Here is a 27,373-nt window from a genome sequence, read left to right on the forward strand (position 1 = left end):
ATAATACTGTATGTAAAAGTACATTTATGATACTGATTATTTTTATTGAACACTGCTGGCCTAGACCATTCAGGTTTTAATTGAGTAATCACTTGAGCTTCCCTGGTGGCTCAGACTAGAAAGAATATGCCTGCAATGTGGGAGACCTGGGTGTGATGCCTGGAGGCATCAGGAGATCCCCTGGAGAAGGAAATGGTAACCGACTCCAGTGTTCTTGCCTGGAGAATTCCATGAACAGGGGAGCCTGGTGGGCTATAGTCCAGGAGGTCACAAAGAGTCGGACATAACTGAGCAACTAACACTTCATGATTAAATGAGCATGTAAGAAATTATGACTATATGAGAGGGAACTGCATAAGAATACATGGATTGCTAATCATTCTACTATGCAGTACCATTTTTCTAGTGTTAACGCCCATTTGCAGCCTACAGGAACCTTCTGCTTTCACCAGACAGGCTCTTCCCAACCTTCTTTCCTACACCTAGTGCTCTCTCTGTTTTTCAGCCCACAAGGTTCCCTTTGTCTGAGATGCCTCCCCTGCCTCATCTTTACCTCTTTCTTCAAGATCTAACTCAAAAACACTCCTTCTTCATAGGTGGTTTTCCCCAAATGCAGGTGGCCTTCTCCATTTCTGAACTCTTCAGCATCTAATCTGTACCAGCCTTCCTCAAAGTATGCTTCTTCTAACACTGAAACTGCCAATTATGTTTTCTAAGAAAAACGTTCCATGGTTAAATGAGTTAGGGAAACGCTGACTTAAATGAAGTCAATTAGTGTCTTTTACTGCAGGATTTCTCAGGGCCCTTAATGGCTTAATATGTATTGAGAATTTTTAAAGAGCCACTTGGTATATAGCATTTCCTAGTCCTTATTGACGATGGACTATATTTTTTTCACCAAAAATTTTATAGGACTGAGTTACTAACAACACATTTTGAGAAGTAATTCACGTACCACTAATCAGCACATATTCCACTGTGGCTTTTTTTCCTTTCTTGATTCCAGCCATTATGTACATTGTGTGCCTTTAAATTTTCAAATTTTTATTTGTTGTTTCCTAACATATACTGTATGTGACTCATTGAAGCCAGAAATAATCTTGGTTAGCCCTTTGCAAAATTACTGAATTACTTCAATAATTGTTGATTTAGCTTAATATATTAAGTGATCATACTTAATACTTACTTTGCACAATATTTGCACATTACTTTCAAATTTAAACTGGTAAGTAGTGGTGCAGGACAGTCTAATCTGTTCAGTGTGGAAAAGCATCAGCAACACGAAACAAAGCCAATAAATACATGCAGTATTTATTTGAGGACAAAAGGGGTAGAATCTTGAGAGTATGAGCTGGGAGTCAAATCAAAGACTAGAAAATGGGAGCAAAAAAGAGAATTTGAAGTAAACAAAACGAACTATGGTGAAGGAAAGACAAAGATGAATAATAAAGTATCACCAGAAATATTTTCGGACTTCCCTGTAGCTCAGATGATAAAGAATCTGTCTGCAATGCAGGAGACCCTGATTCTATCCCTGGGTCAGAAAGATCCTCAGAAGAAGGGAATGGCAACCCACTCTAGTATTCTTGCCTGGAGAATCCCATGGACAGAGGAGCCTGGCAGGCTATAGGGCTACAGTCTATGGGGTCACAAAGAGTCGGATAGGACTGAGCGATTAACATTACACTACTACAATACAGAAATATTTTAATTGTGATGTAAAAAGTACCTCCATCAGATGTTGGTTTGCCTTATGTTAACTGTGACTCATTTTTTCAAAAATATGCCCTCAGTGACCAAATTTAAAAGCCTAATTGATTCATTACAATTATATACATACATGTTGACTAATCAAAATTAGAATATTTTAAGCCAGTCATAAGAGTTAAACGGGATACCTAATAAATGTCACATTAGGTGTGATCCAAAGACTTTTCTATCCGATTCTGTCCTTTATTGTTCCTATCTCTGTCCTAATGTCCTTGTTTCATTCATATATATTTATGAACTTGACCTTCCCACCCCCAGGTAGAATATGAATGAGGGAGACTGAAAAGGGACTTTGTTTTTGCCTGTTTATATTTCTGGTGCCTGGCCTAATTCATTTATGTTTGTGGACTCCCTGACAGTGGCCTTATGCATCATCTTGAAGAAGAGGGTAGCTATTTGCTTGGTTTCCTCTAAAAAATCAAGAGTATCTCAGGATCCAAATTGTCCTTAATAACCCCTGATAAATGTCATCCATGACTTTTCTGTATGCAAGATGTCTTAATCAGTTTTTATCAACAAGTGTGTATTAATAATCTGTTTACTATGTTTGGTGCCAGGTGCTTTGGAAGGGTAAAAAGAAAGTAAAATACATATTTCTTTGCTTTTAGGATTGAGAGGAAAATACAGACAGATAAATAGAAAACAAATGCAGAATGGGTGCTAAATTCTGTGAAGCATATACCTCAGAAAGGAGAAACTGAAAGCAGGCTGGGATACAAAGAAATTTTGCAAAGTAACAAAAAATTTGCTTGCAAATTTTTGCAGGCAGAAAGTAAAGTCCACTTTCAGCCTGCCAGTGCAGGAGATGCAAGTTCTATCCCTGGGTTGGGAAGATCCCCTGGAGAAGGAAATGGCAACTCACTCCAGTATTCTTGCCTGGAAAAGAGGAGGAGCCTGGCGGGGTCACAGAAGAATCTGACATGACTTAGTGACCAAAGGACAACAACGAAGCCAGGGGCACGAGAGACCAAAGGACCCAAAAAGATTCTTGAGGAAGGGATCTCCAGGACGAATCCTATGCTAAAAAATCCTGTTCTAGAGTCCTATATAGATTAAATTCCTATGTAGACTCAAATATAGATTAGAGTGGAGGAGAGGCTGCATAAGGAAGACCACGTAGGAGACTGTTGGCTTTAGCCTACATTGCGACCCCATGGACTAGCTGACCAGGCTCCTCTGTCCATGGGATTCCCTAGGCAAGAGTATTGGAGTAGGTGGCAATTCCCTTCTCTAGGGGATCTTACGAATCATAGATATTTGTAAATATTTATGCAGGCAGAGGTAAAGAGCTCTTATGAATCTGGCAGTGGGGTTGTGATTGGTAAAACTTATTGTTCTCTGTGTACAAAAGAGCAAATTCAAAATGGGCCATTATGAAATACAGTGCTGCTTTTATTGGCCGTATGGGCTTCTCATTGAAAAAGGACAATGTAAATAAACGTGTAGGCAGTGAAAGGCACCAAAGAGGTATCTGATTTGAAAGCCTCTACCGCTGTTACCCTGGAGAACCTCAAACTGCAGTCATTACTAGAAGTCTTATAGCTGCTGGAGCAAACAAGAAGCGGCTGATTGTCAAGCTATTTGTTATTGCCTACACAATTTTCTCTCATGCCCAAATGGAAGTCCACTGTGGAGTAGACTTGAGCAATACTCTCTTGCTGAAAGTAAACATAAGGCTCACCCACACCATTGTGAAAGTTGGCAAACATGATCTAGTGATCACTGTTTGGTAAACCCAGTACTTTTCCATCCTTACAAATGGACCTGAAAACGCAAGTGCTTGGTGACCACAAAATGACTTATACATTCTATGTGGGTAAGACTCCTTTGTCAAATGTTAAATTGTTGAGTTTAAAGAGGCCAAGCAGGTAATACAAGGTTCAAAGAAAATGCAGTTCTTAACAGCGTCTATGAGCTTGGAGTGGATGTAAATAACAAGCATATTGGTTTAATGGATAATAGTATTAGCGCTAATCTCCAAATGAAGAGAAGTTCCTGATCTGCTCAAGCAGGAAATACCCCTCTGAGTTTCAGTACCTCCGTCTTAGTCACCATTGAGAGAGCCAGCAGCTTCAAACACACTTAAAACCCTGGCTTTTTTGACATTTTTGCCACACTTACCTCTCTTTATAATATATCAAGCAACCCCCTTTGTCTTTGTGAATTAAAAACTTCAGCAGATTTTGTGGAAGACTGCTTAATAACACTGAAGAAAGCAGATGGAATGCACTGGTTGGAGCATAGGGCAGACACGGCCCTCCTTCATAGATTACCTGTGTGAGAGCCTCTGTTTAAAAGCATGGTCAGTGAGAAAATCACAGGTTCAGAACTATCGGTGAGAATCCAGAGAGACCTGAAGATGTTGTTGTTTAGTCACTTAGTCATGTCCCATTCTTTTGCAACCCCATGGACTGTAGCCTGCCAGGCTCCTCTGTCCATGGGGTTTCCCAGGCAAATACTGGAACGGGTTGCCGTTTCCTTCTCCAGGGGATCTTCCCAACCCAGGAATCGAACACACGTCTCCTGCATTGGCAGGTGGGTTCTTTACCACTGAGCCACCTGGGAAGCCCACCTGAAGGCGTTCATTAGCCTTAAATATGTCCTGCATCTCTACTCATCATTGAGATGTTAGACCTACTCTCCAAATGGCATTGTCTTCCACTCTGACTTACTGGTGAGTGCAGAAAGAAACCCAAAGGTAGCATCCTTCAGTAGGATCAGACAAAATGAGGGATAGTATTGTGATGGAAAATTTTAGGGAAAGTCTTTTCATTTATAATAATAATGTTATTTAAAACTGCGTATATCACATTTGGGGATATTCGTAAAGAAGGTGCATCCCAGAGTTTAAAATTGTTGGATATAAATATAGACTCAACAATGAGAATGCCTTAAAAGCATATGCAGTCAAAGAACCTGAAATGTTTATTAATCCCTTTGGAGGGCTGCTGCAGTAAAATCCTGCGGATGCTTCCCAGTTGGCTAAAGAATGGAATTGCTCCAAGGTTTCAGGTTGAAAAGCCTCACACAGCTCTCCAGGCAAGAAAGTTTGGCACTGGTGCTGAAAAACTACAAAGACATATTCCCCAATATTTATCATATGATTTATATTCTGCAGTGATTTCCAGTTTCAATGGCAACAGTGGAAAGGAGCAGATGAAGTCAGGTTATAGGAATAGAATGCTTGAGAAGGGGCTTGAATATCTGATGCACATTTCTATAGAAGGCCCAATGCCAGGAGCATATAACAGCCGACCTGCTGTCAACCTTTTCTTTTTAAACTCACCAGAACAAACACATTACCCTTTGGCAAAAGAACATCAGAAAACCTCAGTTTTGAAGGAGAACCATATTCCTTCTGATAAAAAGAGAAACAGGATTTTCTGTTCAAACCACTTCTGTAAATCACCATGATCTCTGGCTATGTTTGTAAATGATGGATAAGTGATTATTCTGCAGCGAAGTGTCATAATAGAACTACTATAGCAAAATAAAGTGAAGTGAGTACATTTCCCACCATTCACGGCTGTTGTGCGTCCGTTTAGTTTGTGATGCTTATAGAAATAGCAAAAGTAATTCAAGGGATTCAACCAAGGGGAAAAAGACTTGGTTGATTCTCACTTGACCGTATTTCTTAAAGAAAAAATACAGCGTATGTTCTATATCAACAGGTAGCATTCTTTTTTTTTTTTTTCTGTTTTTTTTTTTTTTTCTTTCTTTATCTTAAAATGGGCTTCCCTTGTGGCTCAGCTGGTAAAGAATCTGCCTGCAATGCAGGAGACCTGGGTTTGATCCCTGGTTTGGGAAGATCCCCTGGAAAAGGGAAAGGCTACCCACTCCTGTATTCTAGCCTGGAGAATTCCATGGACTGTGTAGTCCACACGGTTGAAAAGAGTCGGACATGACTGAGCAACTTCACTTTTCACTGTCTTAAAATATAGCTTAAAGCCAGAAATTGAAGTATGAATATTAAGCAGGTCATGTTATTATCCTATAAGTGTTAAAATGATCATATTTTATTTTGCTGCATCCTCCAAAGGATGCAGTTTGGCTTAATATTTGAACGGAGCTCTTCATTCTACCTTTATTCTCCATGGCCGTCTAACAGTCTAAACACTGCTTAGGACAGTGTGCAAGGGCAGAGTGAAATAAAAAATCCCACCTGCTACGAAGGCACACTATTTAAATTTCTCCCAATATTTACAGAAGTTCTTGGTACACAGCCAAGAAAGGCTCAATGAATATTTATTGAATAAATAAAATCACTTATTTATAAAAAGTCTGGAATTCACAGGATAGGATTCTCAGCCGTCAAAGTAAAAGCCTGTAAGGCAATTTTTAGACGGACTTACAGAAACTGCCTAATTATTATTTTCTTTGGCTCCATTGTATTTAGTGATGAATAATTTTCTTATTTTAAAACAATATTTTTCAGATACCCATTACTGCATAATGAAAAGCCAAAAATAAGAACTAGAAGGTTCTTAAGCCTATATTTATTCCCCATTTGCAATATTTCACAGTCCTTTTCTATAGGAATACTTCTAAATTTAGAACTCTGTAGAGAGAGATACTGACATTAGCGCAGGCAGGGAAAAAATAGCAATTTATATGGAAGAAAACAGTTGTTTACCATGGGAGATGTAAACAGCTTATGCATACTAGTTTTAACAAATTCACACTTCTATACTTAGTATTTCTATACTTAGTATTTTTATATACTTAGGAAACTGGCTGCTCTCAAGTGTGTTTTACAATGGTTTATTATGTGGAGTTTTCTAATATTCTTTTCCCAATTAACTATTTATTAAAAATCTTTCTAAGTTCCAAAATAGATCTGCTAAAATCCTATATTTATTTGAAAAAGTTGCATTTTCCTGAGTTTATTGTAACAATAAAAATATAGCAATGCAACCATATGAATATTTTGAAATATAAATGCCACTGTCTTTTTTAAAAAATGAATCCTAATCTAGAATTATTTTCAATTTTAATAATAAAGGTCAAATAAGTGGTAGGGAAAATCAAGAGAAATCTGTAAGAAAGAATCATGGGAATACTTTTGCAAAGACATTTCTTTGAATTCTTACTCAAGAGAAGTGAGTTCGTTAAAATAATGAAGCTAACTAAGCTTATTATTTTATAATGAATAAGATAAAATATATGTATTTTCTGTGGCAGAAGTTTTCAAGTTCTACCAGTTTGGAAGTCACTATTTCACTTGATCATTAAATTCTTCTGAATTGCCCTTCAATTCATGTTACAAACCCAAAAGCTAACACAGCTTCTGTGTTCACCATATCTTTAATATGGCTTTATCTTTCCATAATACTATCCACCCGTATAGTTCCAGCAGAAAATACTTCAAAGCCAAAAATCATTTTGTTCTATTTCACACCCAAGATGAAATTCCACGACTCTAACGAAGCAAATTTTTCAACGAATACATCTGGAGGACGATAGGAACTGGATGGTGGTTGGAGAGATGAAGTTAGAGATTGAGAAATGTTGTACATGGAAGAACACTGGAGAAAGACAAAGGTAGAATGCAAGGATTAGATCACGAGAGAGCTTATAAGTCATAAGTAAGTGTATGAACTTTATTTCGAGGGCAGTGATGAGCACTGAAGTGTTTCAACTGGAGCTGGGGGATACAGGATAGGGGCTGATCGGATTTGTCGAAAGACATCATTCTGGCTATTTTAAAAGGGACCAAAGGGACAAGTCTGTGCACTTGGTTAGGAATGCAGGCAATCAGAAATGGTAGAAAAATGAACACGTTTTAAGGATAATTAAGAGGTAGAGTAGATATGAGTTAAGTTCCAGTTCATTGTAAAGATGATGGTGAGAGAAGAGTTGAGAGTTCGTCCAGCTTCCTGAGTCTGCACAATGATATCATTTATTAATTTCAGGAACTCAGGAAAAAAAGTTCCACCTTAAGAGGAAGTACGATGGATTCAATTTGGCATACAGTGAGTTTTGGACCCTGAGATATCCAGATGGCTTATGGGATAAGCTATGGAATGAAAATTTATTAAATTTATGGAAGATCTGTGTATAAATAGTAATTGAAGCAATTGAAAAGAAAGTTATTACCGGGGGAACAGTAGGATGAAAGTGTAAGAGGATCAGGGCTAGACTGAGGAACATCAATATTTAAGAAACAGACTTAAAGGATATTGGGTCAATAGGTAAAAACATGAGGGTTCTGTTGTGGAAGGAAAGTGGCTTTCAAAAATGCGGGAGTGTTTAATTGTGCCAAAGACTGATGAGAAATGAAGGTTAAGGTAAAAACCAGTCATTAGAATTAACCACACAGAAATGATTTGTGACTTTGGGCAAGAGCTGTTTGCTAGAATGGTGGGTACAAGTGTATGAGTGGGTTGGGTGAAGAAGCAAGAAAGGTGTGAGACTTGGGAATATCAACTTTTTAAAAGAAGTTTTATGATGAAGGGAGAAGCAATGGGTAATACTAGAATGATACAAAAGTTCAGAGAGTTATTTGTTTCCTTGGGAAAGGTTTCAGGGTGTTTAAATGCTGATGTGAAGTGTCTGGTAGAAAAGTAGGTTAAGTTATCCAAAAAAAGAAACAAGTATGATTGCTAGTAATAACAGCTAACACTCACTGAATGCTTAATGTATACTAGGCACTCTTCCAAGTTCTTCATGTGTAGTAACTCCTAATGCTCACCAGTAGGTACTGTGATTATTCCATTTTGTAGATAAGGAAATAGAAACCTGGAGAGTTAGAAGGACTAACTGATGGAATAATTTTGCTTAAGAGGTGGAAAAGCCCCTGTAAAGGAGTTACCCTTGTACAGAAGAGAGACAACTTGGATTCTACAGAAGCAGACATGGGAAGAATGGGGTGGAGGCAGGTGAATTTATAGGTCTGGAAGCAGGAGACTGAGAGAGTTCTCTTAATAGCTTCTAATTTGTCAGTCAACCAGGATGGAAGGGTATTTGCGCAGCAGGAGATGGAGTGGTAGACTGGTAGATTTGAAGCACCAAAAAGATGTCAAATAGACCCTATAAAGAATAAGAGGGAACGCAGTGCTGTTAAGACCATCCAAGAAAGATCCAGAAGGCTTGGTGTTGAGTCAGCCATGGAGATTTTAGAAGACTTCAGAAGTAAACCAAATGGGTCAGGGGTATAGGGAAGGACAGGGGATGAGTAAGAGGTGTCCAACCATTTGATAGGGACTTACTTGAACCTTCTTTAGAAGTAGGGCATAAGTATACTTAATTAATCAGGTAGACAGGGGATGGATGGTGTCCAAATATAAAAAGTTGAAGAATAGATCTTGTCTCTCTTGTCACATTGCACTTTAAAGTATGTGGGTTATTTTCAAATATCATTTGATACTGACTTCAAACGTAATTACACATTGATAAGAGAACAGACTCGGTATGATTTCAATACCTTTAGGCCATGAAATTTTTGTACCTTGTTTTATGTCCCTGTATTGGTTCCAGTGTCTCCTGGTTTATAGTCTGTGGGAACTTGAATAGAATTTGTATCCTGTTATTTTGTGAAAATTGTATAAATCTGAATTATGTTGAGTTGGTTCATAGTGCTTTTCAGGTCTACTATGTCCTTCTGCTTTTCTGTCTATTCATTCTATTAATTTCTGAGAGTTTTTATATTGAGACTCCAACTAAAAATCTTATCTACTTAAAAATAATTGTAATATATAGTGGAAATATATGTAACTTTGTATTTTCCCAAGTCTCCTGTAAATCTGTTATCATATTTTCATAATTTAAAAAATAAAAATGGAGAAAACATAGATCTTGGTAAAGTGGTATATGGCAACTACACCTCTGCTTAGTTTTCCTATAGACTAAGAAACTGCTCAAAAAGTCTGTTAATTTCAAAAAACATCTTGGAATATATAAGGTAGGCACTATCAGAACATGATTTTGCCATATGACTGCCTATGACTTACCTTGCTTGTCTACAATAACTCAGCAGGTAAGGAGATGAGAGGAGCTTAGAACTATTGTCTTTTGAACCACAAAAGTGAGTATTATCCTATACCCACTGAATATTGATTCTATTCATTGGCATTCAGTTGCGTGTAGCCTTAAACTATGAAAGTTTTCTGAAAGTGCTCAAAGTTTCAATAAAGGCAATACTACTAACCAGTCCATCCTAAAGGAGATCAGTCCTGGGATGTTCACTGGAAGGACTGATGCTAAAGGTGAAACTCCGATGCTTTGGCCGCCTAATGCGAAGAGTTAACTCATTGGAAAAGACCCTGATGCTGGGAGGGATTGGGGGCAGGAGGAGAAAGGGATGACAGAGAACGGAACTGAACTGAAGGTTTGTTTTAAGACAACTTTGTTGCAAACCAAAGAAACTTGAGGTATCAAAATAGAAATTTACCAGTGAACCAACAGGTGGCAGTATAACATGGTGTTCTTGAATTTTTAAATAATTTAATTAACAGTTAGGGCGGCAGAAGTTGTTCAGAGTGGAAAGAAGGTGGAGGTAGAAGGTGGACAAAGTGAGGGAGGGGTAGGGAGTGGAAAGAAGAGAGGAGACAGCAAGAGGAAGGAATTCTGAAGAAGCCAAAATTGCAATAGTCCTTATTCATTCCCCCCAAATTCACCCCTGGAAGTCTCAGAGTCCAGTCTGATTCACATGCTGGCAAGCCCTGGGGACTGTCATCTTTCATGGTGTTAACACAATAATAGTGTAACAGCTGATGGCTGTATCCATATCTCTGTTAACTAGACTGTGAGATACTTGAGGACAGGAAACATGTTCATTTTTGAATGCTCTCAAACCAGTGCCTAAACTAGTGTCTGACACAGAATAGGAATAAAATAAACATCAATGGGTAAATGAATATATGAATGATAGATACCTGGCGATTTATCGTGCCATCTGCTCTAACCTTTCCCAGCCACCTTTGGGAAGAAAAGTCCTGTCATCTTCTTTTCTAATGAAAAGTTGTTTCTCACTTTATATCTCATAAGTCATCTAGGGGAAATTTATCATTTTCCTTTAATGATATTAAAATAAAAATCATGAGGATGAGCATGCAAATCAAGCAGGAGGCAACAGTAGTGTTGGAATGGTTTGGTCCTGAGGGAGAGAAGGTATCTGTGAAGTCCAACCATGTGCTACATAAATGATAGACTTTGCATGGATTCTTATCTGACCCTTACAACAGTAGTACGAACAAATTACTGTTATTAAGTCCTCTTATAGGTGAGAAAATGAGAATGAGAAAAGTTAATTTGTCCAGAAACTCTAACAGGTGCAACCTGATCTTTCTTCTTTCCTTCCTTCCTTCTTTTTTTAACTAACATTAGACAAAGGTTTATTACCCACTGAGTCCCAGAGGGGTTAAAAACTTGTTTAAGGTCATGCAGTGAGAAAGAGGCAGAGGACTCAAATCTGGTCTCTAGGACTTGAGAATTCTTGTCCTTTATTAAAGTGCATTTTTCCATTACAAATCTTTTTTCAGACTTTGGGAACCTCATTTCATGTTCCTGCTCTCCTTCCAATCAACATCACATTATGGCAAGCTAGTAGCTACACTTTTGAATAGCAAGGGACACAGTGTTTCTACCAACCTACCAACCTGGAGTCATTTCTCCAGTCTGGACTTGCTAACTCTCCCCCCACCAGCTCTTCCTGAAACTTTTGGCTAGTGTAATTGACACCAGGGACTTGGGAAGCCAGGCTTGTGCTCTGAACTTCCAGCAGCAGCCCCAGCTTTTTGTCAACAAGCTGAGAGCATCCTATCTCAGAGGATTCATGCCCAATCAGAAGATGAACAGAAGGTATTTTATGAGAGAACAGTCAGTATTAGCCTACCACAGTCATCCAGAAATAGCCGGATATGATGGCGTTGAAGGCCTAAAATGCCATATGTCACTTAGAATCACATTCTCATTTTAACAGTGCTATTTTTGATGCACGGTAGATAAGCCTGAAAGCAAATACACGAAAATGCTAACAGAAGGAATATGGATACTTGATGTTGGGGCAGTGAGATGATGAGTAATATTTTTCTTTTATTTGTCAAAATTTTGACAGTGTGGTTTTAGTACCTTTAAAAATGAAACATGAAAATTTATCTTTTTAAAAGCATTTTTCTCTCTGATGAAAGAGCTAGAGAGGACAGATGAAACATGGGCAGGTGAAACAACATAGACCAGATTCCCAAATTCTGGATTTATCTTCCTACAGACTTTTCTGCAGTGGATTGGAAAAGAGCTGCAATTACATTGCTGTTGTTTAGTCACTACGTTGTGTCTGACTCTTTGCGACCCCATCAACTGTACCCCGCCAGGCTCCTCTGTCCATGAAATTCTCCAGGCAAGAATACTGGAGTGGGTTTCCATTTCCTTCTCCAGGGGATCTTCCCCACCCAGGGGTCCATCCCAGGTCTCCTACATTGTGGGCAGGTTCTTTACCACTGAGCCACCAGGGCAGCTACATAGCAAGGACTAAATTTATTCACTAGATCACATGATTTCTGGTGATAAAGGAAAATAGTTCACAGGAATGGCCTAGGAGGTGGAAATAGAGCAGAAATCAAATGTGTCCTCAGCTGCACAACTGCAGAAGTAATCCCTCCACCCCCGACCAGCAGTGCAGCTGGCTAGTGCTTCCAGGTTCCCCCTGGGCTCCTGTAGCTGCCATCATAGTAGTTGGCCTCTAGGGGCGCTCTTCTCCATTTTGCAAAACCGCTCTCTGCCTTCCAGGAGACAGTCTCAAAATCCTCCTCTTTTCCCCCAGTCTTTTAGCAGAAATAAAGGCAGAATTACTGTTAAAAATATAAAAGCACATTTACTAGAAAACCGAAGGGAAAGCAAATTCATGGAAATAAATGATATAAGGGAGAACAGATTCTTTTATCTTAATGTAACAAATCTAACCACAGACCTGCTTTCTGAGAGTCCAGATTATAACATTTTTTTCTAAGCCTAGACTGCTGTGGATGCTGAATGAGTCCGTCAGAGCCTCTCAGCTGAGGGACCTGTTCTGCACCTGCCAGGTCTGAGGAGAAGCTCAGCCTTCATGCCTCGTCTCTCGAGGTAGCTAGCTAATCCCAGTGGGTTCAGGCAGCTTTGAAAGGCCCAGTCCTGCTCACACTTCTGGTTTTCCTTGATCTCCTGGGAAAGAAAGACCCAGAATTCAGCCTCTGGATTTAGGCCTTCTTATGTCGACCTCACAGAAAACTTCCTCTGCCTTTTCTGGAAGGCTGGAGATCCATACATCACCCTGTCTTGTCCCATCATTTGAAGCATCTCAAGGCTCAGTTTCTCCCACCTGAGTGGCATCCTTGACACTCATACTTTCTGGGCATCTTAACCTCCATCATTCTAATCTACTGTCCCAGTAAGCATACTTGTCCATCTATGTTTCCCCAGTTTGTTCGATACAATCACCATACCTGTGTCTTTGGCTAATATCATCCCTGATTCTCACAAATTGACAAAAGGCCACAAACAGCAAATGGCTTTGGGGAGGATTACCTCATGTCTGCTGTCCCATCAGGCAAGCAGAAGACTGTATCCTTACCATCCTTCAGAGCCTGCAACCCCAACCTCTGCCTCCCCACCTGGACTTTCCCTTCATCTCTGTTCTTCATCTGAGAGCTCTCTCTGACTGAAGACTCCTTTGCAGGGCAGAGATAATTGACACGCTCTGAACCCAACAAATGTTCCAGCCAGCCTTGCCTCAGGTACCCACTCCCCCGATTGCTTCAGATACTCTCTGGACCCCCTCCTCAGGGAGTAACCTTGCAGAATTCTACCCATTACAGTTTCACAACATCAAAATCCCTTAACCGTATAGAAACAATAACACATAGGAGAAGAGGGGGGTTGAATCACTCACACATGCTCTTACGGGAAAGCAGGCAGCTCTCTCCCTGGTTAAGAAAAATATGGGTCTCCACCCCACCACAAAAAAAAAAAAAAAAAAAAAAAAAGAGAAAAATCCCAGGATGCCCCAGAATGCAGTTTCTTTTCTTCATGACGTGTTGTAAAGCACGTCAGCTGCTCCTTGTTGCTGTGCAGATCACCCAACATCGGGTCACTGAGACAGACGGCGGCACTGGCTCACACCGCTGATAGGATTAGGAGCTGGTGCTTTGTCAGCCCTGACTGAATCTGAGGGAGCCCTCAGCATACGCAGGTGAGCTGAGAGGCAGACCGAGTGAATGAATGTGGGGGACTGGGAGGTATCTCGGTTGAATGGTGCAGACTTTTTTTTTTTCTCTCTCTGTGGCCGTGCATTTGTATATTTGTATGGTCTTTTCTGTGAAGTTTGCAGTCTGGGGGCTTCCTGTCAAGAAAAACCTGTCCTTTATGACTTATCTGGTTTCAGGGATTGACGACATGCACATCACAGGATTTGGGGGGGGGGGGGGCTCAAGTAAGATTATACATGTGTGAGAGCTCTGAAAATAGAAAGTTGTGTGCACATGAAAGGTATGAATCATTTAATTACAAATTTCACATAAGCCAAGCAGCAATTAATTTAACCCAGATTTGGGGACATAATTACATAAACACATCCCTTGTCTCCCAATCTGCTGTACCCTATCTCCCCTGTTCTTCCTAGGTCTGGGCAGGGGTATTATGTATAATCTCGAAGAATTCCAACCTTCGAAGTAGTTACTTTCTGAAAAAATCAGCATTCTAGTCATTTCTAAAGGAAAAGCCACAAAATTCGAAAACCAGAGAATAAGTATTGAAGTAGAGGATATTTTTGAGCAGATCAGAGCTGACTATATTATACTGTATTAGATTATCTCTCTTTGATGGTATGATCCTAATGTTATAAGACACTTCTCTTAATGACGTGAGAAACACTTGAGTGAAATTAAAGGCAAGACAGATACTAGCATTTGTAAAACTTGCCTTTTAGAACAGCATAAAAACAGGCTTGGGTTCCAAAAGTACAGAGCTAAGAGGCGTTTGAACACTAAATCACCAGCCTTTCCCTTAGCAGGGTTGCTATGGTGACAACAGGGCTACAGCACAGCCTCTCAAGGCCCGCACTTCTGCAGTAAAAGGCTTTCACTGAACACATGTTGGATTTTTTTAAGGCACACACCCCATCATCAAATACAAAGACATATTGGAGGCAGCTTTATCTGAGTCATTTTCTAAACAGAAGTTGTATCTATGTTCTTTATCTTGTACTGTTGGGCCCCTTAAGGGGTTAGAGAATTCATTCATTCATGATTCATTCATTTGACTGTTAAATATGGAGTGCCTATGGTGTCAGGTGGAGAAGGAGATGGTAACCCACTCCAGTATTCTTGCCTGGAGAATTCCATGCACAGAGGAGCCTGGCAGGCAAGAGTCCATGGGGTCACAAAGAATCAGACACAACTGAGCGACTGTCACTCATGGCGTCAGGACCTGTACTAGGCACTGCCTACATCCCTGGTGAAGACAGACAAATAAGTAGGGTATTCTGATACAAAATCATAACAGCTCTTCCCAGGTGAATTTCATACAGGTGTCCTGGAAATATGTAAGGACTTATCTTTTGGGGAGATCAAGGGAGGTTTCCTGGAAGAAGGTGTTTCTAAAATCAAACTTAATGGATCTTTAGGAGTTGAGGAGGATGGGTAGTGGGGTACAAGAAATGCTCTAGACAAAGGGACCAACTGTGTGCAGTAGTCTAGAGGGAAAAGAGAACATGATACTTCCTGAGAACTGCAAGTGCTACAATCTGAGGGGTGTCCATTTGTATGTGGAGGGGGAGTGGCAGGGGCAGTGGATGGAGGGGGTGGCAGTGGGAGGATTGGTGAGGGGAGGGGGGATCTCAGAAGAGCAGTGGAGAGAAATGAGATGGGAGATGAACACAAAGCCAGACCAGGAAAGGCCTTTATGCCACATTCAGGACTTTGAGTATTACTTAGAGGACAACTGGGAAATCAGTAATGAGTTGTAATGAAGAAGCATGGCTAGAAAGGCCTTGTGGAAAAATTGCAAAATTGGCAAGAGAGGAATGAGAGGCAAAGTTGGAAGGAAAACAACTTTAGTTAGACCACTGTTGTAATAATCCAGGACATTTGTGGTTTAGTCTCTAAGTGAAGATAATGCGATCAAACAGAGGCTAGAAGTAATCAGTTTCAAGACATTATTTCTAGGGTAGCATGAAGATCATTTGTGGTTTCTGCTATTTGGGGGCCATAGGAAGGAAAAGTCAAGAATGTGAAATTCTGACTTGGACAACTCAGTGGAAGGTGTTTCTGCTTTTACACTTCCAGATTTAATTCTCAAGAGGGACCTCAGAAACACCTTAACAGTTCAATCCTATCTCACAGTGTATGTCCTTGGGCTCATAATTCGGGCTCCTAATTGTAGGAACTCTGGAATGTCACTTTCCTGAAGCCCATATCTGAGACAGCTATGAGCTGTATAAAAGTGTGAATTAATCACCTCTCCCTGACAAAATAAAAAATCTTAAGATTATCAACTTCACTGCTTAAGAGAGCTAAGTAGATTGAAAAGACACGAAGATGTATGTAATAAAACTTCTTTATGGATATAGAGGAGGCAAATTGATTTCACTAATCCTCTGATTTCAAGCTCTTTCTAGACTCACTGTACATTCCTGGACTTGAAAGTTGAAGACTCAGAAAAAATGCTTTATAGAGGACAAACAAGATGGTTCAGGTTCAGATACCATCTTTAAGGACCATCGTCCTCTGGTCCTCCCTAACACTGGGTGTAGCAATCAGACTGTTCTCTATCCACATTGCTACTTATAATATTCTCCAATTCTGAAATAAAGGGCCTCTAAATTATTATATGCAGACTCGCATTATCAGATAAAACTGAAGTGTAATAAATTAAGGCCCACACGATGGATGATCCCTATTGGAAGTCCTCAGTTGGATAGGTTTTAGAGCTTTTTTTGGAACATATTTGTCTTTCTCAAATGCTTTTTCTATCACGTAAGAGGATGCAGCAAATACTGAATGGAAGAGCTGGAGGAGACCTCACTGCCCTTTGGAAAGTTCTGTTCAAACAGTAGGTACAGCTGTTTTTTTTTTTTTTTTTTAATCCTCCTAGCTACACTTGCCTGGAAAATCCCATGGAGGTAGCAGCCTCGTAGGCTGCAGTCGATGGGGTGGCGAAGAGTCGGATACGACTGAGCGACTTCACTTTCACTTTTCCCTTTCATGCACTGGAGAAGGAAATGGCAACCCACTCCAGCGTTCTTGCCTGGAGAATCCCAGGGACCGGGGGCCTGGTGGGCTGCCGTCTATGGGGTCGCACAGAGTCGGATACGACTGAAGCGACTTAGCAGCAGCAGCAGCAGCAGCTACACTTGACGAGGCTGTTATTATTATTATCCCTCAAATTTAACGAGCATAAACTTTTAGTTCAGAGAGGTCAAGAACTTTAGGCATATAGGCACTTCGCTAGAAGCGAGAGGCGTGCCGCCCTGAACCGGTTTTCTGAGTTCGAGTGAGGCGTCGCCAGAGCCGCGCGGCGGGCGCTGACTCCCGGCGGGCGGGCGGCGGTGGTTCGGAGCTGAAGAGGGGGCAGCCCGGCTTCCCAAGCCAGCCGTTCCCTCCCTGCGGCTGCGCCGCGCCGCCAACGCCAGGGCCTTCTGGTGCAAATCCCCTGAGGAGGAGCGCAGCCTCCGAGATCCTGGAACCCAGATGCTGTGTTAGGCCTGCAGCACTGGCTTGCCAGGGGTCCGGGTGGAGGGCGGCCCACCCCCTTTCTCCGGCGAGGTAATTGTGCGGGAAGCTGGACGCGGACAGAAAACCTGGAGGGTAGGGAGGGGCCGCCAGGCAAAACTTTCCCTTAGTACAGGTTGGCTCTCCGTGATGTCACAGCTCTTCTGGGTTCTTCTCTCCCACGTGCACCCCTTTCGAACCCCATACCAGGTGCCCAAAGAGGGGTGTTGGGCTTCTCCGGGCTGAAGATGCTCCGAGCCTCTGTCCGCGACCCCTCTTAGGGTCCGGCTCGGCGGAGCGGGAGAGGCGCGCTGATCTGGGAGGAGAGCCCGCGGCCAAGTCGGGCAGGCGGGGCGCGCCGAGGAGCCTTGTCGGGGGCCGGCAGGTGAGGGAGGTCCGGGGAGAGGGCGGCGCGACAGCAGCCGCGGTGGCACCACGTGTCCGGCCGGGGCGGGGCGGCGGGGCGCGCCCTCGCAGCCCAGCGCCAGCGGCGGCGGCGGCGCGTCGGCCCCGCAGCAGCGGCCGCCCGCGGCGCGCTCCGGCTCAGCGTAGTCTCTTCGCCCTCGGTGCCCGCAGGTGCCACCTCCTGGACGGCGGCAGCGGCGGCGCGAGGAGCCGGCAGGCGGCAGCGCGATGGGACCCCTTCGGGAGACCAAGGTAAGGAGGGCACGTCCGGAGGGCTCGATGGCTGTGTCAGCGAGCGCCGGAGGGAGAGGAGAGGTGGGCACTGCGGGGAGGGACGCGGACCAGGTGAGAGCTGGAGGGATGACCTTTAGGATTGCGGTGGACGGGGACGCCGAGGTGGCGGGCGCAATAAGAAAGCAGGGGACTGTCGCCCAGGTGATGAGATCCGAGGCCCGGGAGATGGGGAGGTAGTACGGTGTCTGGAGGGTTGACACTGAGGATTAAACAAATGGACTCCGAAGGGTTAATCCCATTCCCTGAAATTGGAGATTGGGGATCTAGCTCTCAATCGTCGTCCTCCGTGTGTGATGTGACTAAAAAGGATTTGATATACTGGTGACTGAGAAATAAGAACTCCAGCATTGGTTCTGGGTCTGGTGCCCAGCGGAGCGGCTGGCGTGTGATACCTGCCGGGTGACAGCACAGATTCCAGGCTGGGTGCGGCTCTCGCCCCTGGATAGGGCGGGTGCCTGAGCGACCTCGGGAGTTACCCGCGGCTGGGACTTTCCCTTCAATTCCTGCACAGTGAGGGCCTCTCAGAGGTGTTTACTTTGGCAGCGACCCTTCCTGGTAAGCCGCGTGGAAATGAGCAGGAGGTCATGTTTCCACAGTGTTCGTTACCCTACCAAAGCCCTTTTTCAGTTGCAGAGGTTGGAGGGAGCGGTGGGTTTTTTTCTGCAGAGAGCCCGTCCTGGGAGTCCATTTTAATAGCGAAGGGTGGGGGTGACCCCGACCGACCAGCTCTTGACTGCAGGCTCCCGTTTGCTTCTAGGTGATGTGCAGCAGTCTTGGCTGAGCATCTCTGCCTCTTTTAGCTTCAGTTTCCTCATCTGTAAATAGGGACGCAAATTAGTGTGCTCTCCGTGGCCTCTGTTGTGGGAAAGATTAAACAAAATGATGGCTGGCAAAGCAGTTTAAAAATGGGAAAATATTACTGAAATACTGCTTTGGGGCATTTTCAAAGCCCTCTGCACTTGATGCTGTGTTTTGAAGGAGAGAGAGAGGGAGAAAAAATGTCTTCATTTGAGTGTCCTGTAAAGAAACAAAAGCTAAACATGATGAGAAAGGCGGAGCCATCTTACCCGGTATTGAATTTTTGTTTGCTTTTCTGTTGGCAACAAGCCTTGTGTACCAGGATATTAATGAATAATTAAAATCCTGGCCGGAAGAGGGGGTGCATTTGAAAGATAAGGCTGCATGATCTATCTAGGGAAACTGTTTCAGGTATAGGGGTCTGCTTTGTCAGGAGACAGGAAAACAGAAGTCAGATTGTCACAGCTAATTCAGGGAAAGCAAAATGGAAGTCTGGAGGAAATCAAGTAATAATCACAGTGTGCTGCGAGTTATAAAGAGCCTTTGAGAGAGCTGAAAGCTTGAATGTGCTAGGAAAAGCCAGAATGGCAAGGTGAGTTAGACATGAGAGAAAGGAATAGCCTTCCTGCTAGCAGCTGAAAGTGTGTGTGTGTGTGTGTGTGTGTGTGTGTGTGTGTGTGTATACACATCCATGCTGCAGCGTGTGATCTTCAATAAATTAGAAGGCTTAGCTTAGTAGGAGAGTTTTGGAGCTCATTTTAGATACTGAAACAAGGACTGCTCTGTGAAGATTTAATATTCAGAAATGTGGCTCCGCAGACACTGAGCCCAGAAGGAGCAGACTGGAGTTGAGAGGGGGCAACAAGTGTCCTTTTGTTTTCTCTCTGATGTCCGATTTGGAGAAGGAGCTGAGAGTACAGCATCATGAGAAGGAGATTGCCCGAAGCCGGATTCCCCGTTTGATTCTTCGGCCCCATCTGCCTCAGCAACAGCACAAGGTGTCCCCAGCCTCTGAGTCTCCTTTCTCGGAGGAAGAGAGCAGAGAGTTCAACCCCAGCAGCTCTGGGCGCTCAGCGAGGACCGTGAGCAGCAACAGCTTCTGCTCAGGTACGATACCCACAGGAACGAAGGCAGGAAGTGAGTACACTGCGGGTGCGTTGTGAGTGGACCTGAAACGGGCTCCTTGGAGTCTCCGAGCAGATGTCTGTTATTAGGATGAATAGTACGAGGCTGCATCTTTTTGACTCTTTTAACCTAGGGATACAGCAGTTTCGAATGGTTCAACCCGATGGAATTTCATCCCTGTTTTTATGTTATTCTAGGTGATAATTTTCTATGTGAAATCTTAACTTCTTTTTTCTATGACTGTAAAATATATTTCTTGGTTAAATCTGGAAAACGTAGCTTACATTTCATGCAAGCAATCTTTGTAAGCCTGGGTACTTCTGTTTCTGAAATTCCCAAAGATAAAGCAAGTCTTAATGAATGAGGTCAAGATCAAGGTGGGTTATATCCCAGTACTGGCTTGACCTTGTATTTTAGAATGAAAGAAGACAGGCTTTGAGCTTGCAGGCCTGGCCTTTCTACGAACCCTTACAAGGTGTTGGACCTTGGGTAAATTGCTTAACCTCCTTAAGCCTCAGTTGTTACATCCATAAAATGGGTTGATAATACCTACCTTGTAGAGTAGCTGAGAGGTTGAAAGAGACTACATATTTAAATGTATTCCTAGAACAGGGCCTGCCCTGCAGAGGTGCTTGAGAAATGATGGTTCTTAATACAAGAACATATGTCAGATTTGATACATGTCTAAGGAAGTTTCCTTAGAGCTGTGAGCATATTTGGTAAAGGCACAGATCCCTGCCTACCTCCTAGAGGTGCTGCCATTATCGCTCAACAGAGTCTATCATCCAAATTGAAGCACGTGACCTAGAAGGACTTATATTCTTTGAGAAGCATTAGGAATTGGGGTAAAATTTAAAGGAGTGACTGTCTTATGATTCATGAAGAATGTTTCACAAAGGGTAATTCTTAGAATTTATTTAGGGAAAATGTAATCTGAAGATTAACACATGCATGAAAAGGGACAGATGAATCAAGGTGCTATGATTAATGCCCTAATTAAGCAGGATACAATATTCCGTTGTAGTTAGTACCGCTGATTACATTTTCAGGGATTTTAGAAGTGTAGCTTTAGATTTATTATATATTTTCACAAAATAATTCTACCTAGTACAGAAGTTGTGTATTAGAAATACTGTGCTGCCTATTTTTAAATCCTTTTCTCCACAATGCCTCAGATTGTTTGATTTTGAAAATATTATATCAAAATATTATATTTTAAAACCAATTATGCTGAATCCAGTGTAAAATGGAGACCCACTGATGGTTTGCTTGACATTCTCCCAGGAAGAAAACAAAAGGAAAACTACTGGAGCTGTAAAGATTCCTGGAACTCAAAGTGGTGTTTGCAGAATGTAATGCTGTTTACTTTCACTCCCTTTCCAAGCTCAGAAATCACTCTTGCTGAACGTGGATGAAGCCAGGGATGAAGTCACTATCATTTCATACTGACACAGCTTTGTTTGCGTAACTCAATTCCACATTTATTCCTGAAATTCTCTCCACATCATCACCTTCTCTCTGACTGACTTTAGCATGAGCAGTGTTACCAGCAAAAAAGAAAAAGTTGGTCAAAGCAAAAGAAAGAGCCCCAGACAGATCTTAAAAAATATATTTGGCAAACAGATAAAATTGTTAATTTCAGCCATAAATCATTCTTTCCAAGACCCATTTCCTGGATCAACCTTCTTCCCAGGAGTCCTGTCTCCCACTAAGGCCATAATGCTATACATGAAAATCAAAAGTAAATATTGATCCTTGTGCCATTAACTAGCTGAGAATTGAGTGGCTCAAGCGTCTAATGACCGGTGTCTATAAACGTACCTTTTGATCTTCAGTCTTGCATCCTGCCTCCAGATAAGACTCTCTCTGTTCTGGGGTCTCATCTTCCTGCTTGCCAGTTCCCCAAGGTTTGGGTTGGTGCCTTGTCATTCTTTACTTTCCTCTCCTAAGAGCCTGGTAAAACCCCATGATGGCTTTTGAGTGCTATGCTGAGTAAAACTGACAGGAGCAAGGTCTTTGGTGGGCGGGGGGGGGGGGGGGGTGGGGGGGGTGGGGGGGGGCGTGTTAATGATGCTTTCAGAGGTCAGTTGGTGAATGAGAAATAAATGGGTTTAGTACTATGGGGAGTATTAAAGCTGCAGGCAGTGAAGTTGAGAATGTAAAACACGTCCAACCAGCAGGGGGAAATAGCTTGTTTTAATCCAGCCACTTTAATGCTGAAACCACAAAATATGTTGGTTATCATGGCAGTGAAGTGAGAGACCAAAGTACATGCAAATTGTAAAAATACCATCCATTGCTACAATGAAACTCAAATAATATAGAGATATCTGTTACTACCATAACTTCCTAACTTTACTATGATCATTCTACATTAGTTTGTTTTCTTTATTATAAATCATCACCTTTCACTAACAAGAAAGAGGGATTCTCACAATCTGCTAGTTAAATGAGAGAGAATGCTGTTGCTCTATCACAATGCAATTTAATTTGAAAATTACAGTTTTAAAACTGCAAACTAGATTCTCTCCCTAAATCTGTAGCAAAGGCTGTATAAATTATGGAGAGCATCATATATCCTAAGATACTCAGTTTTTTAAAGAATAGTGCACTGAGTTTATATAAAGTTAAATTTACTTATTATAAAGGATTCTCCTTTATTTTGAGAGTCTGGCTTTCCTATCATTTGTATTATAACAAAAAATCCTGACAGTGGTTGGAGTTATACTTCAGCAAAATAAATTACAACTCCATATTGAAATGTCCTCCACCTCCACCCTCACGTTTTTCCTTTAATTTTGCTGATGTATGAAATTAAAAGCCCAGCACTATTTTCAGAGTGACCTGTCCATTTTTTACCTACATTCTTCCTTCTCCTTCTCCACTGCCTTCTCCCTTTCCTTCCCACAGGAGCCTTGACAAGGAACATTTAATGATTTGATATCTGTATGCTAATTTGTCTGCTGTCTCTGTCTCATTTCAGAGGGAAGAAGCTGTATGTGACCTTTTGCAATTCATGTGGGGTGTGTCCCCAAAGAGCTCTTCTCTTAATAGCTTCTTACTAGCAGAATTTCTCTGAAGGGATGCATATGCTTTGTGCGTTTCGTCAGCACGTGTGTTTTTGCACGTGGACATCATCCTCCTGTTAAAGGAGTCTATTCCTTACAGTTTGTATTTGAACTTAGTCACTGTGACCTCAGGTGGGCACAGTTAGGCTTGTATTGTGTTGGAGGCCAGGCCCTCTTTTGTGTGTATGGCAAAGAAAGAACTGTGCATTCTTAAAAAATGTTGACTAATGCTTTCTTAAAAGAAATACCTAACAAAGTACAGTTAAAAAAGTTAAAACAAACAAACAAACAAACAACCCTGCTTTCATGTCCTCTCTTGTTTTTTGTCAGTTTTTTTAACCAATGTTTTCTCATAAAATCGTCCTGTCTTCCTTCCCTCTCCCTCCCCTCTCTCCTTGTTTCTTGTTTGAACATGTCCATGAGAAGTGACAAAAACCCTCATCTGTGATTTGTGTTCTGGGTGTGGCCCACTGAATCTAGGTCTCTGTCCATTTTTCTCCCCCCCAGCCCCCACCTTTTTGTTGTTGTTAGGGCGTTGTATTTGTGTGTTTGTCATTGTGACCACAACTCCGGCCACTATTAGGAACTCTAATGACCTGGGTAAGTCAGTCACTTACAGCAGTCACCTGACGTGATCAGCAGCATGCCACGCAGTTCTCTTTGCTTAGTTGAGGCAGTAATTACCCCGTGGAATGGGGAGGCAGATGGATTGCTGGGCTTTAGGCTAGTTCTCCTTGGGGCGCCTTGTAAACATAGCAGGTGGGGGAAATGATGCATACGGTACACTGATGGTTTTATGGGAGACCAGTGATTGCTCTGAGTTATTTCCATGTTTCTAATGTGCACACACAGTCAAGTGTATGGCCTAACCCACTAAAAAGCATGTACCAGATCAATCACTTCTCATCAGTCAGCATCTGAGAAACTGATTCTTTGCAGTCTAATTCTGAGTAAGGTGTTTGCAGAAATAACTTTGGTAGTTACAGTGGCTGAGAAGAACTCCGTCTTTGGGTGCAGTGACCTAGAGGTAATCATTGTGGCTGTTTGTGGGAAGAACAATTACAGCAAATTACAACCTGACTAGTGCCCTGCCGAGGCATGATAATGCCTTCAAAAATCTGCTTTGCCTTGCCAAACAGAAATATTTCTGCTATGCTTTTGTCCAGTTGAGGAAACTTGGCATCTGGATAGAGTAAGCCTTTGAATATAATGATCAGAATTGAGATGAACTGATTAAACTGAAGTGAGCTGCAGTACTGAATTACACTATAATTGAATGACTGCCAACCTGCTGTGAAGAAAAAAAAAACAACTAAAACCCTAAGAATTTAGTATCATTTTAATGAGAATGGGACCCAGGCTCTGTTGCATGATACATATTTCTGATGCTTAGCTGCCTCAGCGTCAGAAGTAAGTACCTAACGAAATAGGTCGCAAATGAAGGGCACATAGATAGTGCTTCTTTGAGGATGTGGTAACTGCAATTAGGGGGACAAGAACAAAAGCTTTTTGCCATTTAATAAAAAAAAAATTACTTAGTGTGAATGGTGAAAGGTTGGAGTTGGACCATGCCTGAGAGCAAATCGTGGCACTTACTGTGAACATCTTTCATGCTGTAGAATTCTCATGTCTATGACGCTGTTTATCACTTCAGAGTGTGGTGTTTGTCTACTGTCAGATCCCCAGGAAAGCTAGTTTAAAATGCAGATGCCTTGGCACTGCCCTAGCTTGTTATTCCAGGATGGAAGGGCCCAGGTATCTGTATTTTATAGACTTTCTGGATGACTTTTACCTAGTGAAGTCTGAGCCTCTCTATTTTGTGGTCTGCATGTGTTTAGGGATTTTGTATGAGGGATGTGAGGGGTATGCCCCAGTGGCATTCCAAGATGAACAGGGATCAAAGACGGCAGAAGTGGTGGCCAGCCAAGATGTTTAAAACCATGGCATGGGACAAGGAAACTGATTCCACAGTTCCTGGAAATTACAGCTTCTCAGTCTGTATTTACAATTCCCACGGCATTAGTCTTAGCGATAGTATTATTTATGTCTACATAGTGGGCTTAACTTGTATTCAGATGGTAGAGAAGTTAAAGGGAGGAGAAAGCATGTCCTTCCTCTGTTTTCCTGGATAACCATCTTTCTGGATATACTATCTGTGGCCAGACTTGATTCTTTTGCATTTACTTATTTTGGCATTAGGATAATTTGAGGTACATTGGAAGTAGTTATACTGGGTACAACATGAATGTGCCCTAAAGAGCCAGTAGGTTCACTGAGAGAGATGGGAAAAAAAAGAGAAACTGAGGCCTGGGAGTAGCAAGACATTCAGCTTTTTGCAAACTTCCATAAAAACACATTAATCTAATGAGCATTTATTCAGTGCCTGCTAAGGATCAGGCTAAGGGTGCAAAGATGAATAAGACACAGGGATTGGAAAAATCAAGTATTTTACTGCCTTCACCCTGATAAAATATCAATAAATGGGATGACATGTGTGGAGGCATTTCCCACACAACTGCCTTTATCTCAGTGATTTTGTATCTGGTCATTTTTACCCACGCCCACTTGACACACAAACACTCCTTCCCTGTAATTTGAGTTTGTTGCTCTGTTTATTATCTGCACTGGCCTCTCACATTTCATAAGCCCAAGGGTTCAACGAAGTAGCATTTGTTAGTGTGGTGTAGTAGATAAACATGAGCCTTGGCATCAGCAGACCTGAGTTAAAAGCATGAAATAAGATTAGAAAGGTAAGCAGGACCAGAGCAGGAAAGGCTTTGTTCACCTTGTGAAAAACTTGATCCCTGAGGTCCAGGGTCCATACAGGAAGTGAACCAGTAACGTAAAGAGTGCAGCCACCTGGATAGATGACAATAGGTTTGGACTCTAGATAGTCAGAGTTTTAAAAATTCAGTGCTTTTTTTTTTCCCACTATGTGGGTCAAATAACATACATAAGTAGCTGGATTTGACTCTTGGACTGCCATTTTGTAATTCCTTAACATCCTCCAGAGCCACTGAAGGGTTTTCCCCAGGGAAGGGTTTTCCGGTTTATGACTAGATTTATAATTTAGAAAAATCTTTCTGATTACATGTGGAAGATTGGATAGGAGGAGACAGAGAATGATGGTGAGAGCCTGCCTGGTTTGAAGGCCATTGTGGTGACAGTCTAAGTGAAAAATGATAAAATAATAAGTGTGAGGACTGGAGCCAGAATGTATGTGTCTTAGTCACCAGTTTCAAGCGGAATGGGTCTAAGTTTCCACCGGATGAACCCAAATGAAGTAGCAGGACTGGGGAGGAGGATGAGTCAGGTGAATGAACTCAGATTAGGCTTTGCTGCACTTGAGATAGAGGTCTGGAGCTGTGAAGAGAAGTCAGAGATGTTAGCAGCTGAAGTCAGTCAAGGGGCTTGACACAGGTTTCCCTGCCATCTTAAAGTAAAGCATCGTGTGGAACCTTTTGTGAACAGAAATGGCATAAAGCGAAGACGTAGTCACCTTCGAACATGTCCTGTAATAGAAATTGTTAGTCACTCAGTCCTGTCCGACTCTCTGTGACCCCATGGACTGTAGCCCGCCAGGCTCCTCTGTCTGTGGAATTCTCCAGGCAAGAATACTGGAGTGGGTTGCCATGCCCTCATCCAGGGGATATAATTGGTTTATTACATGAAAGAAACATTCCTGTCCAGAGGAGTTCAGTGTCTCTAATTATCAGAAAGAGTCATTGGTGTAAGGGAACAGGCCCCCAGTGCTGTGACAGCTAGAGGAGAGCTCTCTTGCTAAGAAAATCAGAAAATATCCCACTCTGGAGTTGGTACTTGTAAGCCAGGAAGGAAAAACAGCCATCCAGTTTATGTTTTATTTAACTGTGTGTATATGTAAGTGTGAGAAGTGTGTGTGAGGTACATGTGTGTAGTGATTGGTGTGTGTGTATATATATCTATATGAGTGTGTAAGGTCTGCACACATCTGTGTGTCTGGCAGCAGGAGAGGTGGAAGGCTGGGGAATCAGCAAAGCATTCTGGAGGAGGTGATGCCTAAGCTCTCTGTTCATGCAACTCCAGTCAGGTTTTCCTCCTCCTTTCCCCGTTAATTGACACCTGTGAAATTCTCAGGATCCTCACCACACCACCAAACCTAATGGTGGATTCTGTCTTCACCTCTTCATCCCACTGAATTCCCATCTCAGTATATGGCACCTACTTCGTCTAGATAACAGCACCCCAGTTCAG

At 42.1% G+C, this 27,373-nt stretch overlaps 1 protein-coding gene across 2 annotated transcripts in view; it reads left to right on the plus strand.

Moving 5' to 3' along the window:
- The first annotated feature begins 18,034 nt into the window (after positions 1-18,034).
- SYBU (syntabulin) overlaps positions 18,035-27,373 on the plus strand; it is an 82,433-nt gene continuing 73,094 nt past the window's right edge. The window contains exons 1-2 of one of the 2 annotated variants that reach the window (XM_052651811.1): positions 18,035-18,107; positions 19,853-20,054. In XM_052651811.1, the coding sequence (XP_052507771.1) occupies positions 18,084-18,107; positions 19,853-20,054 (226 nt within the window). In that variant the 5' untranslated portion in view covers positions 18,035-18,083. Of the gene's footprint in view, positions 18,108-19,849; positions 20,055-27,373 lie in introns of both variants that reach the window. The other variant, XM_052651810.1, reaches the window with a different exon arrangement.

This window comes from Budorcas taxicolor, chromosome 14, assembly GCF_023091745.1.
Source record: "Budorcas taxicolor isolate Tak-1 chromosome 14, Takin1.1, whole genome shotgun sequence".
Classification (NCBI taxonomy): Eukaryota; Metazoa; Chordata; class Mammalia; order Artiodactyla; family Bovidae; genus Budorcas; species Budorcas taxicolor.